Source organism: Cantharellus anzutake (assembly GCF_015039405.1).
Source record: "Cantharellus anzutake strain C23 chromosome Unknown EI90scaffold_36, whole genome shotgun sequence".
NCBI lineage: Eukaryota > Fungi > Basidiomycota > Agaricomycetes > Cantharellales > Hydnaceae > Cantharellus > Cantharellus anzutake.
The window spans coordinates 697507-718662 of NW_024066986.1; the positions used below are offsets into that span (position 1 = coordinate 697507).

The window sequence follows — 21156 nt, forward strand, 5'->3', positions numbered from 1 at the left end:
TTTCAAATGAGTGCTGGAAGCGCTCTGCAATGAGTCTTACAGAGAGTCCGGTTACAGAGGAGTATAGGAAGATAGCGACATGTTCTTCAACAGCGAGATATTTTGAATTTTTCATACCAAGGGATCGAAGCTCCGCAACCAGATGACGAAAGACATGCTTGTGGACCCCAAATTGGCCATAAAACCGATCTGGGTGTCCATTTAGCAGATCACAAACCCAATCTTCGCCCCTATAGGGTGAGTCATGGTAAGGCCGTCTCAGAAGATAGCGATGGTGGTACACTTCCACCGCAGAAAGCGCCCATTGAGAAATAAGCAGAGCAATAAATTTCCGTTGATACTTGGTGCGATGTTCTTTGGTATTACCAGTCTTGCGGCCAATGGCCATTATTATATTCACTTTTAAAAAAAAAACAGGACAGAGAATCTACAAGCATGTGCGGGATGCCCCAGGGCATGCAGTTTCTTAAAAGAAACTGCTGAAAGAAACGAAAAGAAACGGGCAGAAGAAACCCGTTTCTTCAACCCATACAGAGCCTTAGCTATATACACTGAACAAATCACAATGTTGTCCACCAATGGTACGTTTCTCCTTGTCAACCTTCTTAACAACATGTTCCCCATGATGGGGAATAGTGCTGGTCACTGATAGTCCACCCTTCGAGTCTTTACAGTCATCCCCACTGTTTCCTTCTTCAATATGTCAGTGTCAGCCTCCACGCAACTTTGATCCCCATCTGAGTCCACTTTCCCTTCAATACCACTACTACCCTCAGCTTGCTGCATCGCAGTGATAAATCCTTTCTCGATGGAGTCGCAAAGTGACCTGGTAGGAAGAGCATTGAACTTCAACCACCCCGAGGTGGCTGAACTTGTGGCGAGGGGATTCGGCAAAGGCCGAAAAGCGTGGGAATGAACCAGTGGTCGTAATGCTTCGTGCGCGATGGCAACAGCAGAATAGAAACTCGAATGCCCCATAGCTCCATGATGAGAGAATGAGACCTGGAATTTCTCGCAACCACAGGGATTATTTTCCTCTTCCTCTTATCAATGGTAATCGAGTGGAGTTGAGTTTCGGGGTTAAGGATCCGGCCAGAAACAGAGGTGTGTTTGAAGTGGATCACGCGGTGTTCCAAAGCACAAGGACAACAATGCGTCCTCAAACAGTCCGCCACTGGTAGCCCCTCTTGTTTAATCCATCGACACGAACAAGGTTGGTATTAGAGTCTCGCTGCCCCTCATGAATCGGTACAATATCGATCTGAGCTGAGGTACTGATTCATGCGGAAGTCTATTCGCAGTCCAGTCAGAATTCTTTGCGCCCTCTTACCAACTGCGGGAGCCATACGTTTTGGACCCATCCTTCAAATGCGGCGTTCTTAATATATGATATACTCTCAATAGTCATGCCGAGAAAGCTTCGTTTCGAAAGATTGTGTACAAAAATTATCACACTAATTGTGACACGTCCACCCCCTCAAAATTCACATAAACTACCTCTCCGCCCTTACCACCCACTGAAACCCTCCTTCCTGTTTGTATAACCTCCGAAATAGATTCGAAATCATCTGGTAGCCAGTAAAGATACGCTAGGCCATTTTCCAATGATGCACATAGACAGTTATTTCTGAGCACGATGGGTAAGGTTGGATCTGGCTGATAGGTCTGCGTACAGGCCTCGTCGGAGCGTGGCGCCGAGAGCTCGGTCCATGTGTCAGTACTCAGGTCAAGGTCCAGGTCGGCCGAGGTTGAACATTGCTGCCCCTTCCATTGCAGTTGAAACGGAGCAGCGTTCGTCTCCGCCACAATTTCTTTATCAAACTAGTCCAAGCGTTAGGTGCAACGTGACAATAATACCACCGATACCCACCGCTCCCTCAAAGAGATTCCTAAACGCATTGTCCAGCCAGGTCATCTGGTTTTGATCTAGAATAGATTCGGATACTTTAGGGGCGCCACCCACGGATGATACCCATGAACCCAACCGGTGAGAGAGGTCCCTTCGAGACATGGGACATGAACTAGTGGTCGTAATCCTACAGTATGTTATGCAAAGAATAGTCCTTCCTAATCAAGCCACTTAAAGTGAAGGTCCTCACTGAGTACCTGCCTTGAATTGGTATCGCTCCTGAAGCTCGTGTGTTTACTTGCAGACCCACTGCCCCCTGTCCGCCTAAACAAACCCACCCACTAGAGGCTCCTTTCCATCTTGTCTTCCATGGCGGGTATCGACCGCGACAGAATATCTATCCTGTCTAGGCGTTCGATCGCAAGCGCCGCTTCGAGGCTATCCACTCTTTGGTCAAAGATCCCTCTCTCTTCTAGAAAATTATCATCACCACTCGCTGACATATGTTCCTACATCGAGACTACTCCCGATGCTCAGTCGTCTCCAATCAATGAACTGGTCATTTACAAAGAAGAGAAGGGTGTTCAGCACGAGTTCTTACTTGTGCGACTGGCGAAACCTGCTGGAGAAGAATTCTGGGTGCGCCTCGAGAGAAAACGGCCAGTGGGCGCCCTCAGGAACTTGATATCCAGCGCATTGAAAGCAAACGACATAGTACGCTTTGTTTTTGGTGTCTTGATTGCTGCTTACCGTGATCACTGGCTAGGTGAGTTTCTCCGGGAAAAGAGCCACTCTAATGGGTAGCACGAAAAGTGTCGAGAAGACGAGGATCATTTTTCGCACCGCGCCTTCGCTAAGGGACTTGTTCCGTGTCCTCGAAGCACTTAGGGAGTCATCGAAATTCTATGAACTGTGGCCAGTACGCGCAAGGCACTCGTAAATCCCCCTCACCGCATGTCTCACCATTCGGTTGCTAGGAAAATTGTTACTTTTTTGCATCTGTAGTCGCCGAGCACCTGTACGGTCTCGATGAAAGTGCCGAACTTGTCGGGGCTTTGAGATGGCTTGATCTTGGAGCTGAGGCCCGCCGGAGAATTCACCAAATAATTGCTTCATATGACCATCATCCTGCCCAGGCCCACGGTGATGAGTCAGGGGGCGTATCACGGCCTGGGTCCCCGGCATTCCAATCCTTCATCGATGCGTTTGAAGCTGAGGTAAGACAGGATTTCGACATCCACCGCGAGACTGTTTCCTAATCAACCTCAGAATATGAGCGCCTCGATTCTCGCTAAACTCCCTTATCCCGTTACCACCCACCGCGATTCAACGGAGTCATGCCTTCCCGGCACCAGAACAGGCCTCATCAAGCACATCATGGCCTGGTGTCGAAACATTCAGGCTAGCGAGAAACGTGTCATGCTGCTGACTGCTGTTGCTGGTGCCGGGAAGACATCTATAGCAAGCTCAATCGCAGAGGAGTGTACAAAAGAAGGGATATTATTGTTGAGCCTTTTCTTCAGGGCAGGCGAGCAGTCACGGCCAGATCATCTGTTCAGTGGCATGGCTCGCTCTCTAGCAACACGCGACCCCGTGTATCATACCTTCGTCGTATCCACTCTTCAGGCCGATCCCACTCTCATAAATGCCCCATTCACGAGGCAATTCGAGAAACTGGTGGCTGAACCTCTGCGAATGAAAGTACCGTCTTCCGATCGCCCCATGGTAGTTATCATTGATGCGTTGGACGAATGCGACAGGCACGCGTTCCCGCGTCTTGTCGACGTATTTTGGAAAGAAGTGCCGAAATTGCCCTCCAACATCAAATTTTTTGTCACTTCTAGGCTGTTCGACCTTGTCGATCGTCTTCTCTCCCCTGAATCCCCTATCGACCGCCTCGGCATTAGTCTTTCAGATGATGCTAACGTGCATGATTGTGCTATTTACATCCGTTCACAACTTCATGAACTGAAAGATGCACATCCTGGTTTGAAACACAACCTCAAGGAGGACGATGAATTGGTCCAAGCCATATTGGAACGAGCAGGTGGCTTGTTCATTTGGATCAGTACCGTGTTCCGCTACGTGAAGACCACTGGTACCTCTCTGGAGATTCTGGGGGAACTGCTCAATGCTAGCTCGAACCGGCCGATGACCTCCGCCGAAGAAATTATGGACAACCTGTATTCGAACATTTTGGAGAAATGCAATTGGAAGGACGAGGACTTTGTGCATGACTATCAGATCACGATGGGGGCAATCCTAATCGCGCAACGGCCACTGTCTGTTGAGGCCTGGGATGCTATTCTGTCGCCCCTCCTAAAGTCCTCCGTCGTCAAAGATACATTAGCTGAGCTCGCTCCCTTTGTCTCAGGAATCGGGGATCCTCGAATCCCTGTTCGTTTCCTGCACCAGTCTTTCCCTGACTTCCTCATGTACCGATCGAGTTCACAATCGCCCGGACTTCCCCGGTTTACAGTGGATGCCAAGAAGGAGAATGAGAGGGTAGCCTTGCGCTTCGTGGAAATCCTGAACAATGGTCTTTCCTCCATGAGAGGCTTAGGGCTGGCTAAGAATTTGTCCAAACGCGCTCCTATTCCTCAAGAAACCTTGTCTGAACAATTCCGATATGCATGTAGGCATATTGCGTATCACCTCCATCAAATCCAGGAGCCACCGGAGGGACTCAGGAAGTCCGTTCGCACATTCCTCAATCAGCGAGTAGTGCAATGGGTAGAAGTGTGCGTGAGAACGGGAGAGTACATCAGTATATCATCATTCCCTGAGTGGGCTAGGGTATGGATCTTCGTCGCGTTCATTGTTATTCTCACTCAGCCTCATATTCCTTCAGTTGAAGGCTGATCCCAGTTCAGTAAAAGTCATTCGCATCTTGGCTAAAGCGCTCGGAAAGGTGTGGGTAAATCTGGGGTTTCCTTTGAGAATCCATGAGGCGTATGAGCTGGCAAATGATTCCGTTGCACTCTGTCGTTGCCTTGCATCTTTGGACTTCGGATTCCACGCCCCGATTCTGGTTCGATCGCTCTGGAAACGTTCTATCGCCCCAATTCTAGCTCGATCGCTCTGGAAACTTTCTATATCACTTAAGAATCTCGAGATGTATTCCGAGGCGCTCCCGGTGATCAAAGAAAGTGTCGAACTCTGGCGCGAGCTAGTTGGACATCATACACCCTACCTTTGGCTAGATCACTCCAGACTCTTAACTTATCACTTGCGAACCTCGGACAGTATTCCGACGCACTCCCAGTCATCGAGGAAAGTGTTAAACTCTGGCGTGAACTAGTTGCCGTTCGCCTGACACCATCCACATCGGGTTTGGCCGAATCGCTCCTGATTCTTAATGAGTCACTTCAGAATCTCGGACGCCATTCCGAGGCGCTCCCAGCTATAGAAGAATGTGTCAAAATCTGGCGCGAGCTAGTTGCAGTTCACCCGACATCATACACCCCTTCCTTGGCTAGATCGCTCCACTGTCTCTACTGGACACTCAGAAGTCTCCGACGGCATTCCGAGACTCTCCCGGTGATTAAAGAAACTGTTAAACTGTGGCGCAAGTTAGCTACCCTTCATCCGACACCACACGCCACCAGATATTTAGCTTATTCGCTCAACAATCTCAGTTGGTCATTCAGAAGGCTTGGTCATCGGTCTGAGGCCGTGCCCTTCATTGAAGAATCCATTTCTCTTTACCGTTCAATTCTTGTTACTCATCCAAGGTTATATGCCACGGCGTTGCGCACTCTATCATCCGTGTTGTCATCCGTCGGGCGCTACTCGGATGCGCTTGCCGCTGGTGAAGAGTCATTATCCAACTATCACCAGCTCCATTCTGAGTACCCAGGCGCCTATGAACATGGTCTCCGAAAAGCATATTCCTGTATCGCTGTTGCGTTGGAGGGCCTTGGAAGACATGATGATGCAATGGCCGCACGGACTCTAATGGGGAATCCCTGACGATGGGGTGACAACACCACACACGACTTTACACATCATGAATGACGAGGCATGTTTGCATTAGCCTCCCATCTGCAACAAACACGAAGCTATAGTACTAAGAAGACCAACATTCACTTTTTGTCGACATGGTCTTATCTCCATTTAACTATACTGGCACCCCAACTGCCCACGCTGTTCCCTAATGCCAAAACATGAGGACCAATCACCGCCGTGGGCCCATTACGATTTACATAACTTAATCTTACAGTCCCGCAGACTGAGAGGACGCCAATTAACCATTGCGTAAAGTACGAGCGAACATATGCGGCCGGCCTCCATTCATAGTTGCCCTCAGCAGATTGCTCGCTACAAATAATCCTAACTGATGTCTTCAATGTGACGACCCACTAAACATGCAATTTAAAGTATGCAATACTCATCTTACTCAACGTGTGGCTCTGGCCCGTGGCAGCAAATGCCAAGCCAGATAGTGGTCAGGCCAGCGTCGTAAAAGTTATGTTGGCAGCTGCATCGCGAAATATTCGAATTGATATCCAGCAGTTTTGGTGATTGAACGTTAAAATAGTGACTATCGCGTAGTAGTAGCATTGTGTGTCAGGGAATGACAAGGTGTAGTGGTTGAGGGTAACTAAGCAGGCGACGTATGCAAAAACCGGCTTTGCTACTTTCCCGCGTCTTGGTCCACCAGGGAGGGAAGAGCACAAACTGATCGAGTGTCCTTCTGCCAATCGGTGAACAGAAGGGATTCGTGAAGGAACACTCCAACTAAAAAAATGAACAGAGTCCAGCTCTCTCATTTTGTTGTACGAAACTTGGTCGATATAGTACTGGCGAAGGAGTGATTAGCGGCGTTACACCAAAGCCATCAAGGCCATGACCACAAACCATAGATATGTGTTATAGGCGATTGCGGTAATCTGATACATTGTATTGATCAGAATTCAGGAGGTTTGTGTCGCGCATGATTACGCAGATAACCATTGCGCTGAACGTGAGTCTTCTCGATGTGGTTCAAACGCTCGCCCCTGAACTGGCCTCCACCTGGGACCCAAGCCTTTCGGTCATCACAACAAGGGGAAAGGAACGATAAGAGTATGAATGAAAGCGAGGAAGACGTTCAGCATACATCTTCCTTTTCATTTGCTTCATAAGTAGGCCTTCCCGTTAATTTATGGTGTTTTATGTTAAAAAGCTTCTACACAACCGTTAGCGGACATTTGTGGTAGGACAGAGTGAGAACGAATGCACCTTGAAAAGTTTGCTAAGAGGGTGACCCATGAATATACGCACCAACAACCAGTGAAGGCTTCACAAGGGTTTACAAGCAGAGACGGGGGAGAGATTGAACTAATCGTCAACCGGAGCGAGCTCGGCTCATTTAAACTTAAGATGCAGGGGCAGTGCCACAACTTTCCGGCTTCTGGAGAGGGCCAAGCGAAGTCGTGACTAAGCCTACGTACCCAAAGTGCACAGCCCATTGATTAGTGATTTATTCGCGCGCGCGCAGGTACGGAGATCTACATCCGTGCGCAATACATGCAATGATCGAACGTCCGAAGCTCATTGCAGCTTTCGACTAGATGAGCCGCATTTCAGACTGAATCTCGCAGCAAGGAGAATGGCTGCTATTGCAAAAGCTAGTGCACTTAGGAGCTCAGAGCACTTCCCAGGATTAGAGGCAACACAACCAAGTGGAAATGAATAATTTGAATAAAGGTACTACTATTAGCACAGCAACCGAGTGGAAATTGCGGGGCACCGCATATTCCCATGATCTTTCTACGCGCTGAATGTCATGGGCCGGCACCAACAATAAATTAGCTATCTGAGGAAAGCGGTAAGCCCAACATGATGGAAGTGTTCGTCGTCAAGTGAGGTTGCCCACACCCTGCAGCAGATGCGCGCACACGTTCACAAAGTGGCGCCTACACGTGTGGAGAACAGAATCCCGAAAAGTTGCAATGCTACTACAATTGAACGGACGGATATTAGCAGAGCACTTGATCGGAACTAGGGCAGATCTGCCACGGAGATGTCTTGGATACTAAAATGGAGATCTCTAAGGACGAAACTCGTGAGAGCGCTTGAATCCCAAAAACTTGAACAGCGGCGCGGAGTGAACATATTTTATTGCACGCGTATCCATTGTCAATTTGGGCTGAATGGACAGTATCTTCACAGTGCTGCTTGGACGCGCACTTTAAAAGGGCAACGTTGATCTAAGTACGCGGCAGTTGGGGAAGCCAGGCAGAAGGACGTTGCTGGAAAAAGATAACTAAGAGAATTGCCACTGAACGGCGGAGAGGGGAGGGCAACCCGGAGTGTGGAACAAAGATGGTCATCAAGAGCCGAGCTTGGTGCGGCGATAAACTGTGCCCAGCTGCACGGGCGGACGTGCTCAACACCAAGTCGAGAGATGCGATAGTATGGTACGGTGATGTTTCCTATGCGAGAAGCGATGCGACCGGGTCCGGAATTAAAGCTTTATTCAGTTCATGCTCACATAGGATTCAGCAACTGAGGTCGGTAAAAGGTCGGCGGATTGCCCAAAGACAAGCCTGTGAAAACACGCTCCGGCGGTTGCCGGAGAGTGCCAAAGCCATGGGGCCAAACAGCATATATGTTGCATTAACTTTTCCAAGTCTTTCCTGTGACAAATCCCGGTTCAATGCCAGTGACAACGAAGCAGGACATTCGTGCAAATACCCGATTTGGTATCATTACATATCGCAGTCTGTGATGTACATCTGAGCTAAATCCTCTGATGTACATCGACAAGCATGCATGGCGATGCAATTCCCAGATATTGGTGCACAGAGGTACTCAGCCAATTTGAATCCGTTGTATTGCTTCGTTGTGAGCGATTTCATGTGGAGCATTGTAGGACTGCGTGACGCATATATTCGAGTCCCTATTGTGTTATTGCTGTTGCGCGCGCAAGGCCGCCAAAGGAAACATGCCTCTGCAACATGTTCCATTCACCAGTTCGGAGATGCGGATTTTTGGGCCTTCGCCACAATCGTTCTTAGGCGTCTTTGCCGCATAAAGTGAATGTTCTCGATAAGGTTGGGCCTAAATTACCTACCCACCCTTAATTGGTATCGCACCTAAAGCTCGTGCGTCTGCTTGCAGACCCAATCCCACGTGTCCTGCCCATTCTCGTCTCTTGCAACAAACCCGTTAGGCACCCTCGATCTTGTCTTCCATGGCGAGCGTTGACCTCGACAGAACATCTATTGTGTCTAAGCGTTCGATTGCAAGCGTCGCTTCGATCCTCTGGCCAAAAATCCCTCGCTCTTCCAAGACAATATCCACACCACTCGCACACATATGTTCCTACATCGAGGCTACTCCTGACGCCCAGTCGTCTCCCATCAAGGAACTGATTGTCCACAAAGAAGAGGATGGCGTTCAGCACGAGTTCCTACTTTTACGGCTGGCGAAACCTACCGGAGAAGAATTCTGGGTGCGCCTGGAGAGAAAAGCGCGAATAGGCACTCTCAGCAAATTGATCTCTAGTAAATCGGAGGCAAACGATATGGTGAGCGCCATTGTTGATCACTGCCTTGATTTCCACTTACCCCAATCCTGAACAGGCGACTCTTTCTGGGAAAAGGGACACTCTATTAGGGAGCACGAAGAGTGTTGAGAAGACGAGAATCATTTTTCGCGTCTTACCTTCGCTAACAGACTTGTTCCATGTCCTCGAGGCACTTAGGGAGTCATCGAAATTCTATCGAGTGTGGCCGGTATGCTCATGACGCATCTCCCCCTGCCACATGTCTCATCACCTCGGTTACCAGCAAAACTGTTACTTTTTTGCTTCTGTAGTGGCTGAGCACCTATACGGTCTCGATAAAAGTGCCGAACTTACCGGAACTTTAAGATGGCTTGATCTTGGAGCTGATGCTCGTCGAAGAATTTATCAGATAATTGCTTCATACGATCCTCTTTCTGTCCAGGATCCCGATAGTGAGTCGGAAAGCATATCACCGCCCGAATCCCTGGCATCCAAATTTCCTATTGATGCGCCTGAGATCGAGGTAAGGTAGAATTTCAATGTCCACCGCAATGACTATTTCCTTATCAACCCCTCAGAATATGAGCAGCGCTTCCGGGACGAGTCTGCCCAGATCTCTTCGTCACTCACAATCTCAAATGCCCGCCTATTCCACGGTAAGATGATTTGGTTTCCAGAGATATTGCCTTTGCATTGAGAACGGGTGAACGTGTATGCACAGGATCATCCTCTTAAACGAGTACCATCGTTTGCAGACAGTCTCTTGAGTTCGGACGACCAGAACGATCACTTCAGCCCGCCCTCTGTGCGACGTCCGACTGAAGACATCATAAAAAATATCCCTCACAGAGGAGATACGGAATATACCCTCGGCATCTTTTGCACGGAGACACACCACAGCGAGGAGGCTGAAACGGCGACCGTCACCCGCCTGCTTCGATATGGGACGAGAGGACGAGTCGCACACCGTTTCCTATTACTTGAAGTCATGAAGTTGGACATAAAGTTCTGGATCCGCTTGGACCGTCACCCACGTCTGAGGATATGGCCTTTCTTCTACATGGGAACAAACGATCTAGTAAGTTTTATACAACTAGGAATTGGAGTTGGATCTTGGATTGACAGTCTGTTGTCTCGTCTACAAGGTAAAGATAACTATGGCTCTTCATCATCTACTCGGCAAGGAAGTCCAGAGAGAGGCTGTCGTCGAATTTTGCTTGCCCATCCCCCTCAAACGCCTTGTGAGGGCTCTCGACGTTATTCGCGAGGAATCCATAGTATACGCACTCTCAAGGAAGAACTGTTGGTTCTTTGTGTCGATTATTCAAGAAATTTCTGTCGGATTTCTGGGTGGCCATTTTAGTGAAGAAGGACAACTAAACAATCCTTCGTTGGCTGATGGCCGCCGCAGGGCAATAAAAGAGAAAGTTTATAAAGTTCTTCCTACACTGGTGCCAACCCTAGTGACGGAGGTGGTATTCATGGCTGCCATGACACACGATAAACTCCTCATCGAGGCCATTTCCCAACTGGCGCAGATTGTGAAGGACCAAGACGTTCGTATACCTCGTTCTAACCTTCTCTCTGTCTCATGCTGCGATTTTAGAAACTCCTCCTTTGTTCCGGCCTCGATGAAGCAAGGCTACGATTCGGACGCCAATCATCCCTGATACGACTACTATCTGAATCCAAGATGGTTCTTTACGAGTATCTTCATAGACTAAGTGACATTCCTGGAGCAAGGGGATTCCGAAGTGGTTTCTCAAGGTCACCATTTCACTCAGCTACCAATGCAAACTCTGAATGGGGAACATAGGGATCTCGCCGATAGGTTGAATTCATGGGTGTCCTCTGTGGGTGGCGACGCCTGGGTATCTGAATGTATTCTGGATCAAAACCAAATGGACAAACTAGACGCAGAGGTTTCAAATCTTTTTTCGGGGGCGGTGGGTATCGAATAGCGAGATTGTGGTGTCGCCTCTAACAGTCGGACTAGTTTGAGAAAGAAGCCGTGCACGTGGAGGGGGATATGAGCGCCACTCCGCTTAAACTACAGTGGAAGGGACGCACATCTTCAAGCTCAACTGACCTGGATCTGGCTCTCTGGACTCTCCAGCACCTTTCGCATTGCAAATCTCTCCTAGAACTTTTTGGGAAACACTGGCACCGCCTGAAGAAAGACGTCCCGGACTTTCAGTCACGGTTCGACAGCGCAATACCACCGAAAGCGACGTTCGCTTGTAAGAGCTGGATCTCACTTGTTTGTCGAGTCGGTCTTGCAGATCCAGGAGTAGCCGGGGCGCTTGAACAAGTCGTATACCAATGGCTTTTGTACTGGATCGTAGCAATGGGGGTCATGGACGAAATTGACGCTGCATGCCGCGGTCTGCACCAGCTGGAGCAATGGATGGTACGTGCCACTTTCTCCCTTGTTATTGACTGCTTACAATGAGCGTGTCACACAGCGAGGGCATGACGAATTCGGAGGCCTTCGGTTGCATGTTCTCAAGATGTACCGCTTCGTTCTCCATTCGAAACAGGCGCTTGTCCAATGCCCATTCCTCGTCTTTTCCACCCCACCATCCACCGATCTAAACTCTTCATCATTTCCTTCTACTTCCTTGTACAACGCTGTTGTGATCACAGCGCTTGGGAATACCCAGGAATCGTGGAGCCGTGTACCGCTAAAACTTCAAGGTCATCCATACCCAGTTTGTTCCTTGGCCTACTCATCGGATGGTACCTACGTGGCATCGGCTTTCAGAGGCAAATGCATCTGGGTGTGGAATGCGAACACTGGAACCAAAGTCTCGAAGGTGGACTTGCTCTCCGACTGCGTTTATGTCGCCTTTTCTCCCGATGGTTCACAAGTTGGGTGTGCATGCGAGAATGGCGCGATCTATATTTGCAATGCCGATGGTTCTGGGAAACCCAAACGCCTTTCCGGTCATTCCAAACGCGTAAACTCTATTGCATTCACTCCATACGGGACTCGCCTCGCGTCGGCATCAGGAGACACGACCGTTCGCATTTGGGCTGCCGCAGAAGGGTCGAATATTCACACCCTCGAAGGTCACACTAACATTGTGAGTTCTGCGGTGTATTCACTGGATGGAACATGCTTGGTATCTGCATCGTATGACGAGACCGTCCGAGTCTGGGACGCTGCATCTGGGCAACAAGTCGGTCGGATAGATGTGTTCAACCAAATGTTTTGTCTTGTCTTCCATCCTGACAACAAAAGGGTGGTCCTGGCATGCAAAGACGGCATGGTACGCATCTTGAACATATTCGGGGAGGATCGCGGCCCACTTGTGCTTGAAAATCACTCGGACGCGGTATACTCCGTATCCTGTTCGGCGGACGGCAAATGGATTGCGTCCGCTTCGGCAGATTCGACCATTTCCCTCTGGCACGCTAACGGGACAGAGTGGGCTCATGCTCGTACCCTTGTTAGTCATACCAATAGAGTGTACTCGGTGGCGTTTTCTCCGAACAGCTCCAGGGTGGCTTCGGGTTCGCGTGATCGTTCGATCCTAATTTGGGATGCAGAAACGACCGTAGAACAAGAGAGCAAGGGCGTTCCATGTGGAATTGCATCGAATGCTCGTTTCAGGGTGTCTGTGAACGAGGACACGATCATTCAGTTAACAGACTCAAACGATCTCAGCGCATCCCCCATTCTATTACGCGGACATTCTGATTCAGTTACGTGCGCATGCTTCTCCCCTGACGGTGTCAAACTTGTTTCGGCATCGAGGGATTTGTCCATTCGAGTTTGGGACATCAATTCCGGACAATGCATACAACGAGTCGATTTGGTTAAAGTCGCCAAGGATACCCAATCCACCCAGTGGAGTTTTCAGGCTCCCTACCATGTGTCTTACTCCAATGACGGTTTGGTCCTTCGACTGCGCGGATGGAAAGTCTCAGACGATGCTGAAGAACCTTTTACGATTGATCTGAGCGCCGGCACATGGTCGGAACTCCCGACGCCACGCCCAGATGAAGCTTTCGCGGTGGCATATCAACCAGATCCAACCTTACCCATCAAGCTCGATCGAAACTGTTTATGCACTCCATTGGAAGATGGATTAGCATACCTGTATTGGCTTCCGGATGATTTCGAGCCTATCTCAGAGGTTATCCAGACAGGAAGGAGAGTTTCAGTGGGTGGGAAGGGCGGAGAAGTGGCTTATGTGAACTTCGATGAAGTGAGCGTGTCGAAGATAATGGAGAAAATCTGTACTTGATCTCTCGGAACCTGCGAAAGTCCTGTCCGATTAGCCCATGATTTGCTATTGAATAGTGACTATTGCATAGTAAGAGCAATGATGGATGTAATTGTGTCAAGGAGTGACGAGGCAAAGTAATCTACAACTGATGGAGCCTCCCTGCTGTCCTATGTATAAGAGACTGTGCCCAATCGCACGCGCGGACGCACTAAACTAAGTCTCGGGGAATGCAAGATGTACCTTTACAGTGTCTTCTCGGCGAATCAGAGTGAACAGGTTGAGTGCTGCAACAGTGTAACAATGGGTCCGAAGTCGGAGCGTTAATGACTTTATAGGTAACTAGTATATGCAAAGATTGCTTCACTACCGTCCAGCGTCTTGGCCTGCCAGGGAATAAAGACACGAGCCATTGGAGTAGGTCCTTCTAGCCATCGGTGAACACAAACAGAACAAGTTTCGTGAAGAAACGTACTTACAAAGTAAATGAATGAGCAGGGAGAGCCCAGCACCCCCATCTTGTCGTATGAGACTTGACCGAAACAGCAGTACTAGGGAAGAAGCGATCAGCGATCCTTACACTATAAATGTGTTGAAGCCACAATGATAAACCGCATACCTTATTTGAGTCATCACCTCGTATAATGTATCTGCGCACTATGCGCGGGACCTCTATTGTTTGCGGCGGGCGGATGATCCCTGACTCCGACCCCCATAGCCACCCCGATGGCCACCACCTCTGCCCTGATGGTTGCCTCCACTGGCCCCACGTCCGGTCCGGTTCGGACGGCCTCCGCCTGGAATATTAGGCTTCAAAGTTCACATCAGAGTGAGCGAAGGGAATGACGAAAAGGATATGAATCCCACTGAGGGAAAGAGATCTAGACATACGTCATCCAAACCCCTCATATCCCTCATCTCATATGCATTTTGTTCCGCCTTCTTCTATACAATGGTTAGCCGACATCTATCCGTTGAATGACGTGAGAAGGAACCCACCCGTTTGCTGGAACTGTTGCCCATGGTTGTATTTGCCAGCAACCAGTTGGGGGCTTCGAGTGCTTGGAGACGGAGGAGAAAGACAGGGCCCCCTTTAAATGGCCACCCCCACACGAATCCCCAGTTCCGCCGGGATATCAGACAATTAAGGTCAAGAACGTAATTATGGCCGCGCCCGCGCCCGCGTGTGGGGCACGCATGGAACACGTGTAGATCAGTACGTACTGGTCAGTGATTCAATTGCGCGGAGACGCTTCCGTTCGATAGGAGTAGGGATCCTCAAACGCAAGAAGCTGAGTGCGACCAACCTCAGCTTCGAACAACCGATCATACGTTTAGATTCTCGCCGTAGCAATCATTTACCAAAATGACTACTGTTCAATAGAGTTTTGTGTATCAACAGCAATCAGTTGAAATTGCACAGCACTAACCATGTTCATTATGCCGAAAATATCAGGCATAGTAAAATGATACTACGAAGAAATGCGGTGCACTCGAAATGATGGTCTATATGCTGCCTGCTGCTCATCAGGAGAGGACGCCACAATGCACAGCATGAAGACGCGATACCAGTTCCTGAACTTGCAGAATCATCTGCGCGCGCACAACCTTCGCGAATGAGTAGACATGTGAAGAAACGAGTGCGATTCGCATAAGAAGCTCCAATACAATTGATATCAAGAGCATAGTGGTCTCCCACGTCGGGAGATGAGGTATATAGAAATGCGCGCCATAGATTGGTGAGTCTCTAGGGAGAAGGCTCAAAAGCATGTTGAAAATAGCATGCCGTATGCGCGCTTGAAAGTACCTATATCTTGGAAACCCAACCGTCAAGAATCCTGATCGTAGCAGCGGAGTACGTCGCCAATATACGTGTCCTATTGTGTTCTATTGTGCGCGCGCATCATGTATCGCTTCGGGTGGCAACCATCAATGTGGATGATGTCCTGGTAGCAGTGTTTGGACCGTGCACTTCAAAGGAGCATGACACGGCAACGTTCATCTGTCGCGGCAGTTGGAGAGGCCAAATAGAACGACAATACTGGTACCGAGAGGTCATGAAACCAAGTCAACTGCCAGCAAGCAGGTGGAGATCGGCAAAGCAGAGCCTAGTGCGATGGAAAAATCGTGTCAAGTTGCACGGAAGTGTTTAAACCGAGTTTGTGGGATGTAAGATGTATTTAGGGCGCTACTATCCTTTCCGCCGAATGGGCGTTATATAAGAGCTAGACCGATGGATACCGCAATTCCATAATAACGATAACGAGTCCGAGGTTAAAGCCGTAGGGCGTCAATTCAGCTCGTTTTTTTTGCAGAGACGTCAGCGGCGAGGGTGGTAAGGTGAATGTGTCAACACTTCGATTCGCGCGACCAAGTGAAAAGCGGAGGGTGCTGTCGGAGGATGCCGCTCCAAAGTACCTGCCTTACGGGAAAGACTTGGCCCTTACCTCATTCCGCTCTTGTTGCAGTCCTCTCGACATGTACATTCAGCTTAGAGTCAACACGATCACAGACGGATGTTTGAAATGAAAGACAGAAGAATGCTTGCGGACTAATCTGCCGAATGAAGAAAGAGATGGATAGGTTGAATCGGAAGGAGGATGAGATATGGATACAGAAAGTCAAGTGTGGATAGGGTGTCAGGTTCCCGAAGAGTTGGGGAGTCAAAGACGCGGATGCAAGGGAAAAGAGTACAGTACACAGCGCCCGCGATGTGGGGCTACGATGAACAGCTGTCGAAGAGTCGATGCAAGTATTAAAAGGTAGTGGTATAGAAGATCGATATAGAGTATGTTTGGGGTGAGAAGCAGACGTGCTGCAGAATTTATGCAGAGGTTTGATGGCGTACTCGCGCCCCAGAGGTCTGCCGGTCTGGACTGTGAGATTAGGTTTCTGAGTGAAGGCACTGAAGGTAGGTGACTAAGCGACGCACAGGATAGGATGGGAAGTGGGCGCGGGCGCACTCCAAAACCTACGTCTCGACGTTGGGAATACCGTCTGAAGATGTCCGATGTTAGCGAAACCGAAAGAGGGAGTAAACGATGCCGAGCACTCACCATCGGTATATTTTCGTGGCGCCCTCCACCTGGTTCAAAGGGCTTAGGGCGTATCAGAGTCTGGGGGTTTGTTCACATTGATTCGCAGTCATAGACGTACATCAATCTTCTCCCATTCTTGTTGGATTGGCTACATTGGATATGAGGCGCCTTGGCCTTGGCCATACGAGACGGTTGGAACGACATACGTGGTGTTTGCTTGGCCAAATGCGTCTGAAAAAAGCCCGAATATCCATCAATAAATGTTGGCCTATCAATCCAGTGAAGGCTCGGAGGAACTGACGGTAGTGCAAAGAACTCGCATTTAATGGGGAGTGGTAGCCTCATGTAAAGCGAGCACGCGGTCGGCAACAGTGTTGTGTTTGGTCGGCCGCAAAGCGTGGATCCCGATCTTGCTCGAAGCCAGCTCCGCAAGCCGTCGGCGACATCGGGAAATCACAGGAATCGGTTTCTCAATTCAGCGCATATTACAGCTCTGGGTCTCGAGGGCACTGCTTACATAATCCACCGGAGCCAGCCAACTTGTATCATGCATCACTTTGCGAGCGGTTCTGTGCAGCACTTTCCCACCGTGGACTCCTTGTAGGCTGCGTGACGTACTGCTAATGCCATCGCGCGTGCGCAAGGCGCTGAAGAAACGGGTCTTTGCCATGTCTTTCTTTATTCATTTGTGTTAGGGGCGTGGACTTTTCTCCCCATTCGTTCCGAAACGTCTTTGCCACAAAAAGCGAAGCTCATTAAATTACATAAGTAGGGAAATGGTCGAATCTCAATTAGCTCGTTCGCCTTTACTTGTATCTAAAGCTTGCGTGCTACTCGCAGACCCAACTTCACGTGTCCATCCTGTCCTTTTGCGTCTCTTGCAACCAACCACACACACTAGAGGTTCCCCTCGATCTTGTCTTCTATGGCAGATATCGATCGTGACAGAATATCTATCGTGTCTAAGCGTTCGGTCACAAGCGCGGCTTCGAGGCGATCTACTCTTTGGTCAAAGATCCCTCTCTCTTCTAGAAGATTATCATCACCACTCGCAGATATATGTTCCTACATCGGGACTACTCCCGATGCTCCCTCGTCTCCAGTCAATGAATTGATCATTTACAAGGAAGAGAAGGGTGTTCATCACGAGTTCTTACTTCTGCGAATGGCGAAACCCACTGGAGAAGAATTCTGGGTGCGTCTCGAGAGAACGCGGCCGGTGGGCGCTCTCGGAAATCTGATATCCAGTGCATTGGAAGCAAATGACATAGTGAGCATCGTTACTGGCCATTCTCTTGATTCTGATTCACTCAATCACCGGAACAGGCGAGTCTTTCTGGGAAAAGAGCCGCTCTGTTGGGTAGTACGAAGAGTGTCGAGAAGACGAGAATCATTTTTCGCGACCCACCTTCGCTAACGGACTTGCTCCGTGTCCTTGAGGCACTTAGGGAGTCATCAAAATTTTATAAAGTCTGGCCGGTATGCACGTGCTATTCTCTTGCTTCTGAGTATCTTACCTCATCCGGATTGCTAGGAGAATTGTTACTTTTTTGCATCTGTGGTTGCAGAATACCTGTACGGTCTCGACAATAAAAGTGGCAAACTTACAGGGACTTTAAGGTGGCTTGACCTGGGAGCCGATGCCCGTCGAAGAATTCATCAAATAATCGCTTCATATGATCGTCCTCCCGTTCAGGATGGTAGCGAGTCGGGAAGGAAATTGCCGCTTGGGTCCCCAGCCTTCGAATCTGCCATCGATTGGCTTGAAACTGAGGTAAGGCAGAATTTCGACGCCTACGAAAAGACTGTTTCCTAAACCTCTCAGGATATGAGCACCGCTTCTAGCACGAGCCTACCCAAATCTCTTCGTCGGTCAAAATCTCAAATGCTCCTATCGCAGGACGCGTATTCCACGGTAAGACAGATTCCTTTGCACAGATTTATGCCTCCGCTTAAGCACCAAGAACAGGTGGAGTTAAATGTACAGGACCATCCTCTTAAACGAGTACCATCGTTGGCCGACAGTCTCTCGGGTTCGGACGATGAAAGCGACTATTCCAGCCCCCCCAGTGTGCGACGTCCGACTGAGGAAGACATCTTAAGAAACATCCCTCATATGGGAGACACGGAATACACCCTTGGTGTCTTTTGCACGAAAACGCACGATAGCGAGGAGGCCGAAGCGGCAACTGTCACTCGGATGATTCGATATAGGACGACGAGACGAGTTCCACATCGTTTTCTACTACTTGAAGTCATGAAGCGAGGCACGAAGTTCTGGATCCGTTTAGACCGTCGCCCACGTTCGGAGAATCTCTTCAAGATATTGGCTTTGTACATTGCAGCAAATGATCTGGTGAGTTTTATACTACTGAGAACTGAATTCGGGTGTTGCATTGACAGTCTTTTGTCTCGTCTGTAAGGTAAAGATAACTACGGTTCTTCATAATCTGCTCGGCAGGAAGGTCCGGAGAGAGGCTGTCATCGAATTTGCGTCGCCCATCCCCCTCAAAAGTCTTGTAAAGACTCTCGACGTTGTCCACCATGAGTCCATAATGTTCAATCTCTCAGGGGAGAACTGTTGGTTCTTTACGTCCATCATTCAGGAAATTTCTGTGCAGTTTCTGGGTGGCAGTTTCAGTGATGATGGGGGACTAAATAGCCCGTCGTTGGCTGTTGCCCGCCGCAGGGCAATCAAAGAGAAGATTTATAAAGTGCTTCCTACACCGGTGCCAACCCTGGTGACGGAGGTGGAATCCATGGCTGCTATGACACACAATAAACTCCTTGTTGAGGCCATTTCCCAACTGGCGCAGATTGTGGCAGCCCAAGACGTTCGTATACCTCGTTCTAACCTTCCCTCTGTCTCACGCTGTGATTGTAGAAACTCCTCCTTTGTTCCAGCCTCGATGAAGCAAGGCTGCGATTCGGGCGCCAATCATCCCTGATACGACTACTATCTGAATCCAAGATGACTCTTTATGAGCATCTCCATGGGTTGAGTGACGTTCCTGGGGCAAGGAGACTCCGAAACGGTTTCTCAAGGTCATTATTTCCTCTCGTGGCCATCGATGCAAACTCTGAATGAAGGACATAGAGACTTCGCTTATAGGTTGAAGTCATGGTTGTCTTCTGTGGGTGGCACCCTCAAGATATCCGAACGTATTCTGGATCAAGACCAGATGGACAAACTAGTCGCAGAGGTCACAAATCTTTTTTCGGGGGCGGTGGGTATCGAATAGCGAGATTGTGACGTCGCCTCTAACAGTCGGACTAGTTTGAGAAAGAAACGGTGCGCGTGGAGGAGGATATGAGCGCTACTCTGCTTAGACTGCAATGGAAGGGATACACATCTTCAAGCTCAACTGACCTGGATCTGGCTCTCTGGACGCTCCAGCACCTTTCGCATTGCAAATCTCTCCTAGGACTCTTTGGGAAACACTCGCACCGCCTGAAGGAAGACGTCCCGGACCTTCAGGCGCTGTTCGACAGCGCAATACCACCGAAAGCGACGTTCGCTTGTAAGAGCTGGATTTCGCTTGTTTGTCGAGTCCGTCCTGCAGATCCAGGAGTTGCTGGGGCACTTGAACAGGTCGTATGTCAATGGCTTCTGTACTGGGTTGTAGCAATGGGGGCTATGGACGAAATAATGGCTGCATGCCACGGTCTGCACCAGCTGGAGCAATGGATGGTACGTGCCACTTTCCCCCTTGTTATTGACTACTTGAGTGAGCCTGTCACGCCATCACACAGCGAGGGCATGACGAAATGGGAGGTCTTCGGTTGCATATTCTCAAGATGTACCGCTTCGTTCTCCGTTCCAAACAGGCGCTTGTTCAAAGTCCATTCCTCGTCTTTTCCACCCCCCCATTCACCGATCCAAACTCTTCATCAATTCCTTCTACTTCCCTGTACAGCGCCATTATGATCACAGCGCTCGGGAATACTCAGGAATCGTGGAGCCGTCTGCTTCTAAAACTTCAAGGTCATCCACACCCCGTTTGTTCCTTGGCCTACTCATCGGATGGTACCTACGTGGCATCCGCTTTCAGAAGCAAATGCATCTGGGTATGGAATGCGAATACTGGAATCAAAGTCTCGAAGGTGGACTTGCTCTCCGACTGCGTTCATGTCACCTTTTCTCCCGATGGTTCACAAGTTGGGTGTGCATGCGAGAATGGCGCGATCTATATTTGCAATGCCGATGGTTCTGGGAAGCCCGTACGCCTTTCCGGACATTCCAAACGCGTAAACTCTATTGCATTCACTTCATACGGGACTCGCCTCGCATCGGCATCAGGAGACACGACCGTTCGTATTTGGGATGCCGCAGAAGGGTCGAATATTCATATCCTCGAAGGTCACACCGATGCCGTGGTTTCTGTGGTGTATTCACTGGATGGAACACGCTTGGCATCTGCATCGTATGATGGGACCGTCCGAGTCTGGGACGCTGCATCTGGGGAACAAGTCCGTCGGATAGATGTGTTCAGCCAAATGTTCTGTCTTGTCTTCCATCCCGACAACGAAAGGGTGATCCTG

The 21156-nt window shown here is 49.4% G+C and overlaps 5 protein-coding genes across 5 annotated transcripts; 3 read left to right on the forward strand and 2 right to left on the reverse strand.

Moving 5' to 3' along the window:
- Positions 1–1870: 1870 nt before the first annotated feature.
- On the forward strand, positions 1871–5821 carry EI90DRAFT_3155807 (uncharacterized protein; the record flags this gene model as incomplete). The annotated part of the gene is made up of 6 exons (XM_039066014.1): positions 1871–2563; positions 2616–2768; positions 2827–3066; positions 3119–4645; positions 4701–5021; positions 5096–5821. The coding sequence occupies exons 1-6, from the start codon at positions 2219–2221 to the stop codon at positions 5819–5821; spliced, it is 3312 nt and encodes a 1103-aa protein (XP_038914256.1). The 5' UTR covers positions 1871–2218.
- Positions 5822–9029: 3208 nt separating this feature from the next.
- Positions 9030–10336, forward strand: EI90DRAFT_3017729 (uncharacterized protein; the record flags this gene model as incomplete). Its single annotated transcript, XM_039057141.1, has 5 exons — positions 9030–9365; positions 9421–9573; positions 9787–9796; positions 9923–10000; positions 10194–10336. 5 exons carry the CDS (start codon positions 9030–9032, stop codon positions 10334–10336), a joined length of 720 nt encoding a protein of 239 aa, XP_038914257.1.
- Positions 10337–13692: 3356 nt separating this feature from the next.
- On the reverse strand, positions 13693–14787 carry EI90DRAFT_1577588 (uncharacterized protein). The gene is made up of 5 exons (XM_039051928.1): positions 14576–14787; positions 14468–14518; positions 14196–14373; positions 14056–14127; positions 13693–14003 (listed from the first exon to the last, which is right to left on the reverse strand). The coding sequence occupies exons 2-5, from the start codon at positions 14470–14472 to the stop codon at positions 13788–13790; spliced, it is 471 nt and encodes a 156-aa protein (XP_038914258.1). The 5' UTR covers positions 14473–14518; positions 14576–14787; the 3' UTR covers positions 13693–13787.
- Positions 14788–14922: 135 nt separating this feature from the next.
- EI90DRAFT_3065359 (uncharacterized protein) lies at positions 14923–15451 on the reverse strand (the record flags this gene model as incomplete). The annotated part of the gene is made up of 3 exons (XM_039060863.1): positions 14923–14949; positions 15007–15093; positions 15146–15451. Coding segments are annotated over 2 exons (351 nt in total), but the record flags the coding sequence as incomplete, so codon positions are not given.
- A 2088-nt stretch (positions 15452–17539) lies between these two features.
- Positions 17540–18570, forward strand: EI90DRAFT_3017730 (uncharacterized protein; the record flags this gene model as incomplete). The annotated part of the gene is made up of 4 exons (XM_039057142.1): positions 17540–17884; positions 17941–18093; positions 18311–18388; positions 18460–18570. The coding sequence occupies 4 exons, from the start codon at positions 17540–17542 to the stop codon at positions 18568–18570; spliced, it is 687 nt and encodes a 228-aa protein (XP_038914260.1).
- Positions 18571–21156: the final 2586 nt, after the last annotated feature.

Coding starts and splice junctions, on each gene's coding strand:
- EI90DRAFT_1577588 (XM_039051928.1), bottom strand. Junction 14,128..14,195: donor GAGGTGATGACTCAAATAAG/GTATGCGGTTTA, acceptor CTTCTTCCCTAG/TACTGCTGTTTCGGTCAAGT. Junction 14,004..14,055: donor CCTGCTCATTCATTTACTTT/GTAAGTACGTTT, acceptor ACCGATGGCTAG/AAGGACCTACTCCAATGGCT.